At 47.0% G+C, this 10,842-nt stretch overlaps 1 protein-coding gene across 2 annotated transcripts; it reads right to left on the bottom strand.

The window, feature by feature from the left end:
• Positions 1-4,253: 4,253 nt before the first annotated feature.
• Positions 4,254-10,842, bottom strand: CDC42EP2 (CDC42 effector protein 2). 2 transcript variants are annotated; one of them, XM_089483502.1, is made up of 2 exons: positions 10,794-10,842; positions 4,254-5,841 (listed from the first exon to the last, which is right to left on the bottom strand). In XM_089483502.1, exon 2 carries the CDS (start codon positions 5,378-5,380, stop codon positions 4,661-4,663), a length of 720 nt encoding a protein of 239 aa, XP_089339628.1. In that variant the 5' UTR covers positions 5,381-5,841; positions 10,794-10,842; the 3' UTR covers positions 4,254-4,660. The 2 variants fall into 2 exon arrangements, with proteins under 2 accessions (XP_089339628.1, XP_089339629.1); XM_089483503.1 differs by lacking the exon at positions 10,794-10,842 and adding an exon at positions 6,870-7,427.

The following is a 10,842-nucleotide window of genomic DNA, read 5'->3' as shown; positions in this document are numbered from 1 at the left end:
CGATCTGTCTGGAGAAGCGGATGATGATGATGATGATGATGATAATAATAATAATTATTATTATTATTCACAAAAGCCATGTTCCAAAACAATATCGTTGCAAAGAAAAGCATCAGCAGTCCAATTGTTCTAGCAGCCTAGTAGGTTATAATTTGTCATTGAACATGTGTTTGGCATTGCCAAAGGAATTCAAGTGGGAGAGAAAACAACCAAGCCGCCATGCGCAAGCATTATGTGCAAATGTACATATTTGCAAGGAAACAGTGCAGGAAGAAAGAGAACACGGATGCCTAAATGCGCCGGGGATATTTCTTGCGCCGTGTCTCTCTTGGGTAACAACACCATTCTTTTGGCTGAAGTGGAGGATTGCTCCATCGCGGGATGGACGTCACGCCACGGGTTTTGCGCAACCCAGCTGCACACGGCGGAGACAGCTTCTTGGCACGGCGGAGAGCCAGCGAGGAGCAAAAGCCAACATTTCCATGCTCCGTGCGCACGGTTTTTTATTTCCTTTAGGGATTATGCAGCTGTTGTCTTTGGAGGGAAGAGGATGAGCCTTGCTAGAAAAATTCAGCGCAGTCACAACAACATGCGCACTGGGCCGGATCAGACCCAAAAAGCCCGTACGGTCTGGTATTCTGGACTGTCATAAGTAAAATAATGCCTCTAGAAAACATCTCAGCAAACCCTATCACATCCATACTGGGACAAGCAAAATGCAGTTAAATGTTGCAAGGTTTCAAAGGCACATTGGCTCTAGAAAGCCTGCAAGGTGGGTTCCCATCCTATTCCTGGTGTTTGCATGTAAAGCTCAGCTGCCATTGCACTTGATATTCCATTTTAGATTTGGTGGCTAATAAAGAATAGATCTTTCCACTACAGACTGGTCAAGATTGGATGTTATTCATGTTGAACCCAACTTATGGCGACCCGATGGATGAGACCATTTCCAAGACCAGCTATCCTCAACCTCTTTTCAAATCCTGTGGGCACAGGGCCATCATCATGACCTCCTTTTTGTCTATCCGTCTGATGCATATCTTGGGGTAGCCGTGTTGGCCATATGGCAAACTCAACAACATCCAAACACTGACACCTTTAGAGGAGTTTGCTCCTGATGTTTCGCTGGCACCTTACGATCTTCTCAGAAGATGCCAGCCACAGATGCCAGTGAAACGTCAGGAACCACCAACTCTCCGAATGTTGAGCTGGGATCTCTTTCCCTGGAGCTTGTATCCATTGCTCCATTGGGTCCTAGTCCTGAAGCAGCAGAAAACAAGCTTGCTCCCTCCTCAATATGACATCCCTTCAAGTATTTAAACAGGGCTATCATATCCCCTCTTAACCTTCTCTTCTCCAGGCTAAACATCCCCAGCTTCCTAAGGCGTTCTTCATAGGGTTTCATGGTTTCTAGACCACCATTTTAGTCGCCCTCCTTTGGACATATGGCTCCAGTTTCTCAGCATCCTTTTTGAATTGTGGTGCCTAGAACTGGTGATATGATATCCCCTTTTAACTAACTAGGGGAAGTGAGGAGAATGGAAGGGCCATGGTTCTTCTTGCATTCAAACCCTATTTGAGCCTCTGACTTGGATGAGAAAAGCCCTAAAAACAAACATCACTGGACTACTACTGTAGCGTTAGCATCCATCATATCCAAAGTTGGTCTGCGCAAGGATCAGCAAGGGAAGCAGAGGGGGTCGGCCTATTGGGATCAGACCGGCTTTTTCGCCCAACGCAATATGACTTGTTCCAGAATCTTGCTTCACGTTTGTTTGACCGAACAATAAAAGCTGCCTACCATCAGGAAAACAAAAGACTGTGAAAAGGGACTGTGGAGAGATGGACAAAAAGGGCTTGAAAAGGCTTTGCTCTGGGAACTGATGCTGGAACAAAACTTACAGTAGATAAAATATGTTGATTTTTAAGGTGCCATAAGACTTTATTCTGCATTTGATAATTGTGCCCCCTTCTAATTTCAAATCACTCAGAAAACCCCACCTTTTCCCTGCGAATTGTTGAGGTTTGGGGAAAACTTTGGGTTGTGATTTCCAATTCCAACACAAAGACCAAGCAGAGACATATTATCAGGAAATCCACACTTGGCTTTTTTTGGCTGTACATAGAAGGCTTTTGGATGTGTGTTTTGGCCCACTTTTTAAGTACTGCATTCTTTCCTAACGTTGGCGTTTGGAACAACTCCCATCCTTCCCAGCCGGCATGGTCAATGGTTGAGAATGATGGGAGCTGTGGTCCACTAATCTCTGGAGGCGTAATGCCCATCACCCTTTGAATGAGCTCTTTTGAAGAAGCAATTTCAACAGAGGAGTTTATCAGAAAAGGGGACTAGGGTTCGCTCCCAGGCAAAGAAAGTCCTATCCAAGCTTCACCTTCGTTCCTCATTTGGTGGAACAGTGGGCCTTACATTATAGAGTGCCTTGCAAAGACGCCGGCCTCCTTGCCTTTGCAATAACAGATGGCTAGCAGGAGGGGGGAAGCATGCCCTCCAAAGTGACGGTTGCCTGGGGACAATGCTAAGCTTTGTTGGTTCAGTTAGTCACTATTTATTCATCCCCGAAGGCGAGTCCTGCGGAACAAAGCTTTACGGCAGAAAGGATGACGCAGGGAAACCAGTGCACGCAGAACGCATGAAAAGAGAGGCGCGGACGCTTGGCAATGGCCTCCTCTGAACAACAAACAGAAAATGAGAACGGAATTATAGTCTAGTTACGCTAAAGTATTCGATCCAAGGCAAATCAGTCCGTTGGTCCATTGAGTTCATCGCTGTCTAAGCCCCAATTCTTCCCTAATGTTCTCTGGATGTTGTGAGACTGCAGCTCCCATCAGCTTTAGCCAGCAAAGCCAATGGTGAGGAAGCATGGAAGATACATGCATCAGAGGAAGTAAGCGCAAGTATACGAAAGCTCATGCTGCCAACTTCTTTCCTGCAGTTAGTCTCAAAGGTGCTACAAGATCCGTTTGGATACTGATTTTCCAGACTAACACAGCTAGATCTTTGAATTTTACTTAACTGGAAGTTGTGTAAGTGGAAACTAGGAACAACGTGGGTTATTCTGCGTGAGAAAAATGTATTCTGAGAAGGGAGAGTTTGGCCAATAACTAGACTAGCCAGCGGAGTCTAGTGCTTGGAACATACTATGACTCTGGAGACTGGGGTTCAGTTCCCAGCCATGAAGCCCATTGGGTAAGCCTGGGCAAGTCACATACTCTCAGCCTCAGGGCAAATCAATGGCAAACTTCCTCTGAACAAGTCTGGCCGAGAAAACCCCAGGATAGGGTCGCCATAAGTCAGAAATGACTTGAAGACACACAACAACAACAACAACAACAAGAAGTCATGCCTGAGGCTATCTCAGAGAGAGGCAGAGCACTGGTAGCCATTCTGGCTGGGGTTTGTAGCCCAAAACATCTGGAAGGTACAAAACCACCTACTCCTATCTCAGAAAATGGCACTCCGGTCAAACAGATAGTTTTGTTTGGTATGAGGTGGTTCTTAAACACTCCTTGTCCACCGCAGCTGTAATCCTATGATTTAAGACTGAAAGCCAGTTCTTTCTGTTTCCTAGACAGCAATCTGATATTAGCTTTTTGTGGGTTTTTTAGGCTATGTGTCCATGTTCTAGAAGAGTTCATTCCTGGCATTTCGTCAGCATCTGTGGCTGGCATCTTCAGAGGATGCTGGCATGGAAGTATATATACCCCACTCTCTTCCATGCCAGCGTTCTCTGAAGATGCCAGTAAGAGATGCTTGCAAAACATCAGGAATAAATTCTTTTAGAGAATATGGCTACATAGCCTGAAAAACCCACACACACAAAAAAAACTATGCATGCCGGCCATGAAAGCCTTCAACTTCACAAATCTGATATTAATTTACATGGCCATACTACCCACGTAAGAATTTACCCACAACCAAACTCCTCTTTAAATCCCAACACAGGTACCCAGCATCCCCACTGGCATTCATCAAAGCTGCTGGACTGGACATTTCCCCCATCTTAGCCTTTCGATCCATACTCATAGCATTATGCAAAAGGATCTTGAGTCTAACTGAAAGAAATTGTATGCCTACTTCCTCAGATGCATGCTTAGAGTGGATTCTGGATTCTCCCCTCCAAACATGCATCTGACGAAGTAGGCTCAAGTCTAGGAAAGCTCATGCTACCAACTACTCTCTTTCAACTTAGTCTTAAAGCTGCTTCAAGATCCCTTTGCACACTTATTTTCCAGACTAACATGGCTATGTCTTTGAATTCTCCCATTCATACCATTGTGATTCTCGCTGGCAAGTGATAGCTCACCAGTGCTTGTGAATTTATTGCTTTGTTTCTAATATAGGTACACAGTAGCAATGGGGAAGATAGGTTAGGGGACACCTTGTAGGGAGCGTGTTGGGTAGGGACCCACTTAAAAGTCAACTTTCCTTGGCACATGTTTGAGGGAGAGGTAGCTGTACATGGCAAGCTAGCTCTTTGCAAAAGTGTCGGTGGGGAGGAATTAGTGAAGCTGCACCCAAAGATGTCACACATGTTCACACAAACCAGTCAAGGTGGTCCAAGTTCACAGCAGCAAACTCTGTTATTTACAAAACACTGTGTTTGTTAACGTCCCGAGTCCCGTTTGTTGAATGTCCTCTTCCTCACGTCAGGATTTCTTTCCTGCTGGAATCGCGCAACGGAGCAGCTGCCTCCCTGGTTTGATGCTTGTCCATCACCTGGAGAACATCATCCAAAATTGACGGACCCAAGTCCACATGGAGGGAGAGCAGTGAGCCTGCGTGGGACAAGATGACGGCCTCATCTTTGTCCTCCTCCTCCGTGAAGCCATTCAGAGAAGCCACGCACTTGCCGTTGGTGGCACCTTGGAGATCCAGAGTCCTACTGCCGTTGGCTTGGTTCTGGGTAGGGTCAACCATTTGGGGCGGAGAAGGACTCTTGTCGTCAAGATGGAGGCGAGGCGGCTTCGGTGGCGCTTGGGCAGAAGGCAAGGTTAAGGCCTGAAGCCCACCAATGACAGGGAGAGAGATGGCATTCTTCAGGAGAGGGGATGGGATGTCCAAAGATGGGGGTTCATAACCCGAAATGGTAGCAGTCCGGGAGAACTCGAAGGGTACCACGTAATGGCCGTCCGCATCCGGGCTCAGGTTGCTCTCGGACCGCGGCAGGAGATGGAACTTCCCTTGGAGGAAAGAAATGTCTCCAAACATATCGTTCTCCCCGCCGCTCCCAATATGGATGGTGTGCCGGAAATCTCCCAGCGGCGGGCTGATCATATCCGAAGAAAGGATGTCACGGAGCTTCTCCTTTTTCCCACGCCGGCTTCCCCTTTTCAAATAAATTGGTACTTTGGTGGTGGACATCTTGGCGATAAACGTATACAGGAACAAAGGGTGTAAGGAAGAAAAGATGCTACTCGGTGCCGGTATTACCCATCAGAAATAAAATGAAATCGGGAATGCTGTGATACAATTGGACCAGCAGTCTTTTGAGGTGTCAAATGCTCACAAATCACATTGGAGAAATTAAGTGTTGTCCATAGGATCAGTTTCCTCGTGAGATCAGATTTCCAGAGCTCTTTACCAGCAACAACAAGGAGGCTTAGGATGTGTTGCTGTGCGGCGTCAAGATCTGTAGTTTGAGGAAGGGAAGGATTCCAGAGCAGCTATGTAATGCTGATGCTCATTTGCAGACAGAGATGCACGGCCGAAGAGAGAAACATACGGATCTTCTCAAAGGTCAGTTCACGCTTGCCTGCATCCGAACGGAGAGAAACTTCAAGCCGTCTCGCGCTGGGGGATATTTCCACCTTCTTGCAATGGCTCTGAAAAAGAGATGGAAGAAAACAATAAGCATTCCATTTTGAATTTTGACTACAAGCCACACTGAAACCAGCAGAGAGATTTGGCATATAAATGAAACAAATGAATGAAGAAATAAATGAAAGACATACAACTGTAAAGAGTAAAGACATGCATGCAAAGTCCCAAAGGCAACCCCTATCCTAAAGAGTAACCGCATGCAGCTGAGCACCCAAGTTAGAATTGTGCAATCCCTATCTGATTCAGTGAGTAAAAAAGAGACAACTGGCACGCCTGGGTCTGAATCAGCGGAGTTTGGCATATTGCAGCCCATGCGGAACGGGGCAGGCAAGGCGGGTGAAATGGCCCTTTTGTCTAAGCCCCTGGCAAGGCCCTGGCACCAAGTGGAGCATCCTGCTGACGGAGCAGGTGTCCAAAAGCAGCCGCTGAATGGACCGGCCAGAGCTTCAGCAGAAAGGGAAGGCTGTCGAAAGGCCATCGGTCCTCATTAGCAGAAAAGCAACCTGATTTGTTCTGGAGCAGAGCCAGGCGTGCGTGACGCCAAAAACTATGCCAAGGGCCCGAGGGAGCACCATCCTAAGCTGGACGGAGCATGCCCATTCTCTCTCTACCAAAGATCTTACATACTTCTTGATTCAAAGACATAGCTGTGCTAGTCTGGAAAACCAGGGAGCAAAGGGATCTTGTAGCACCTTTGAGACTAACTGAAAGAAAGAGGTTGATAGCATGAGCTTTTGTAGACTTGAGCGTACCTCTGAAGATAGTTTTGCAGTCTCCAAAACATGCATCTGAGGAAGAAGACTCATGTCTACAAAGGCTCATGCTAACAACGTCTTTCTTTCAAGGTGCAACAAGATCCCTTTGCACACATACGGCTTTATTATTATAGTGATCTTAAGAAATAAGATACATCCAGTGTGGCATAGTAGTGTGAGTCCGCGACTGAGTCTAGACATCTGGTGTGGCCCAGATTTAAAAGTCTGGATTGCCCTCAAAAGCAATGGGAAACTGTAAGAAGGAAGGCACTCACGAATGAATGGAGCACGAAGGCACTGAAATAAGTTCATGATGTTCCAAAAGTCATTGACAGAATGGATGCTGGAGTCAAGAAATCAGAAGGAGGCTCGGACTTGGGAGGACAGCTATGAAAGAAGTAGACAAGATCCTGACATATCATGGGATACTAGAGTTAGCACGGTCCATGCCATTGTATTTCCCATTTCTATGCATGGTTGTGAAAGCTGAACAGTGAAGAAAGCTGATAGGAAGATAGGAAGAAAACGGTGCGGGAGAACTACAGATACCACGAACTGATAAAAAACCCAATAAACAGATCCTAGAGCAAATCAAGCTGGAACACTCCCTAAAAGTCAAGATGACGCAACGGAGTCGGTTGTACTTTGGACTATCATGAGAAGACATGACTCAATAACACTAGGTAAGGTGGAAGGCAATAGGAAAAGAGGAAGATCACACTGAAGATGGAGGGACACAGTCAAGGAAGCCATAGTCCTGAGACTGGAAATACTATCCGTTGATAAAAGGGTGACTTGAAGGTTTCTCATTCATGGGGCAACCAGAAGCAGAAGTCAACTTGAGGACGGTTAACAAGAAAATCTTAACTCCTTGGAAGAAGCCACTACACAGCTGTAAAAATCTGGGCAGCTTCACAGATTTGTCCTTGGTTTCTGAATCGTTTTAATACCCAACAAGACGCAAACGGATGTCCAATTTCTTGGACCAGTACCCACCATCCCAGCAACAACCAAAGACGTGCCAGACTACAATTCCTATCATGCCCAGTCCGCTTTGGTGCATATAGCTCCTTCTCCTTAGTTTATCTTCCCCATATGCCTTCAGGTTGTGAATATATGTGACTGGTCCCACATTGCACAGCAAGTGTTGTGGTTGAAGGAAACCCACCAGTATAGCAACTGGTTTTGGTTCTGGAACAAAATTGGTTTGTTATCCTTTAAATGATGGACCTGTAACATGGTCTTCCTCCATCTCTGCCTTCCTCTCCATTGTTGCTGTGGGCCTTCAAGTCATTTCCAACTTATAGCAACCCTATTATGGGGTTTTCTTGGCAAGTTTCTTCAGAAGCGGTTTGCCATTGCTTTCCCTAAGGCTGAGAGAGTGCAACTTGCCCAGGGTCACCCAACTGCTTTCTATGGCCGAGCCGGGATTTGAACCAGAGTCTGTAGTCCTATGCTCCAACCAGACTGGTTCTCAACAAACCGACAGTGCATCCTTCTTGGAAACATTATGCCTCTGACAGAACCGACCCAAGACATTTTGCTGCCTAAGATAAAGAACGAGAAAGTGTCCCCTTCCCTTTCCGGCATACAAACCCCAAAGAGTCTGTATGTGTGTCTATGGGCCTGAACAGACAGGCCAAAATAAATCTGCTTCAGGTCACTTTGGAGGTATGCTGTTTAAATGATTCATGCATCCTAAGAGGCCAAAAGCCATGCCAAAGGAGCGCAGCTTTGGCGCGGCTTCTGGCCTCTTAAGATGCATGTGTCATTTAAACAGCATGCCACCAAAGTGACCCAAAGCAGCCTTATTTTGGCCTGTCTGTTCGGGCCCTATAAAGCCTAGGACTTTCTGACTGGCAGGAACAGCTCTTCTGGGTCTCAGAGAAGACCCGGACGTTTTGAAGGGAAAAGGAAGCTGAACCCTGCCCTACAACATATTAAGCATTTTATCTACATCTTCTCATCCTCCCCTTCCAAATCTGTGACGGTCCCTGGAGATCCACCCCATATGTACACCATCCATCCTCCCCAGCCACCAACCAACGCTATGCCAGGTATGCGCCATGCCCAGTTATTCTCTGCCAGACCTTCGGGATCCATTTCACAGCCGAGCTGCAGCCAAAGATAGTTCCTACTACGCAGGTCTAAAGTTACAAAGCACCGCCCTGGGCAGGTATTGTTGGTACGGACCGCGACACGGGTGCCACAGGCCCCAATGCAGTGTCCTGATACAAAACTATTCCATCCTCCTCATGCAATAGTAGTGCATTGTTGTGCAAAATACAACCCAACAACAAGGGATGGTACAAGAATCTGGAAAGCTGGAGGGGAACGAAAGATGAGGCATGTTTGCAAAAGTCTTTATATAGCCTAGAAGAGGACTCTCCTGGGGAGTATGGTGGCAATGCAATCCACCGCAAACTCGAGAGTTTACAGTTACTGCATGACAACCTTCCCTGTTCAACCACACCCTTGTTGTCAACAGTCCAACACAACGCACACATACACACACATAACTCCTAGCTGCTAGGTTCCTTTCCCCAAATATAGAGGGCTGTGGAAATGCAAGCCAAGACAGATGGGAACAGGCCAACCTGGTTGCCAGATGGCTTGGTTTATGGTCCGGGTGAGATAGATGGAGTGTGCAAGTGTGTGTGTGTGTTTATGCGTTTTAAAGGGAGGGCTTTACTTTTGCTAGCGTCGTCGCCAAAAAACGCTGACACTGTAAATCTAGTGTTTGTTTCCAAAAAGGAAAAAAAAGAAGAGACTGGAACAAGAGCCGCATAGAAACAAATAGGGGACTCTTTAGGGGCATTTCATCGCCTTTCATGATCTATGCAGTCAAAGGCCTTGGTATAGTCCATAAAGTGCATGATGGTTTTATTTTGGAACTCCCCAGTGCGCTCCATTATCCATATTTCCAATGTGATCCCTAGTGCCTCTTCCTTTCCCGAACCCCGCTTGAATACGGAAAACAAAATGATGGCTGACAGACCGGAAACGATCAACATACATCCCCATCCACAAAAACCAAGGAGACAGAAAAGATCGCAGCGGCTATAGAACGGAATCATAGAGTTGGAAATGACCCCAAGGGCCATCCAGTCCAACCCCATTCTGCCATGCAGGAACTCTCAGTCAAAAACATCCCCGACAGACGGCCATCTAGCCTCTGCTTAAAGGCCTCCAAGGACAGAGACTCCATCGCACTCCACTGTCAAGCAAGTTCCTCCTAATGTTGAGCTGGAATCTCTTTTCCTGAAGCTGGCATCCATTGCTCCATTGCTTCCCTTGATCTAGACACTAGACTTCTATTGATGCAGCCTAGAATCGCATTGGCCTTTTTAGCTGCCGCATCACACTGTTGACTCATGTTCAACATGTTCATTCAACTTAGTGGTTCCCAAACTCTAGTCCTCCAGATGTTTCAGACTTCAGTCCCTTGATGCCACCTTGGTCTGGGATCCTGGGAGCTCAAGTCTGAAAGCACCTGGGAAGCCATAAAGAGTTCCTCTTCCTTGGATCAAACATTGATCTGAAAGGAGACTGCGGTCAAGAAGGCAGAGGTCAGGAATGGGAAGGAGAGGCATGAAAGAACGATAGAACGGTGGCAAACTGGGCTTCTGAGCATGCGCAGAGTGCCTCCCCCTCCCCCAAACATGACAGCTACTTAGCGCTGAGTGTCTGAAAATGCATAGTGCATGTATGGCAGCTTGATAGAGATAGAATGGTCACAAACTGGGCTTCTGAGCATGTACAAAGGGCCTTTCCCCCCCCAAATGACAGCTATTGAGCAATATAAGAGAGGCAATCTGGGCTTTCTGAGCACGTACAGATTGCCTTTTTCTCAATATGGCTGCTAGGTAGTGATAGAATGGCAACCAACTGGGTTTGTGAACATGCACAAAGGGAATGGCAGCTATTGAGCTATATGACAGCAGCAATCTGGACTTCTGAGCATGCACAGAGTGCCTTTCCCCCCCAAACATGGCAGCTATTGAGCAATATGACAGCAGGAAACTGGGCTTCTGAGCATGCATAGAGTGCTTTCCTCCCCCAAAATGACAGCTATTGAGCAATGCAAGCAAACCCCCCAAACCTGGCCCTTCTGGAGCCCTGCAAGAGCCGTGTCTCTTTGCAGGGCGTCTCCCAGCCGCCTCCCTTCCCTTCCTTTCTGCAAGCGGTGCCTGACTTACTCCGCATCCGGAGCCTCCTCTGGACCGCTCCCTCTCCTGCGGCGACCCA

This window comes from Sceloporus occidentalis, unplaced genomic scaffold (assembly GCF_023333645.1).
Source record: "Sceloporus occidentalis isolate IW3139 unplaced genomic scaffold, rSceOcc1.0.p SCAF_20, whole genome shotgun sequence".
NCBI classification, from domain to species: Eukaryota; Metazoa; Chordata; class Lepidosauria; order Squamata; family Phrynosomatidae; genus Sceloporus; species Sceloporus occidentalis.
Note: the sequence above shows the minus strand (reverse complement) of the source record. Positions and strands in the feature narration are given on the sequence as shown.

Bases quoted from the DNA above. Each gene is read 5' to 3' on its own strand.
- CDC42EP2 (XM_089483502.1), bottom strand. From the start codon at position 5,380: ATGTCCACCACCAAAGTACCAATTTATTTGAAAAGGGGAAGCCGGCGT.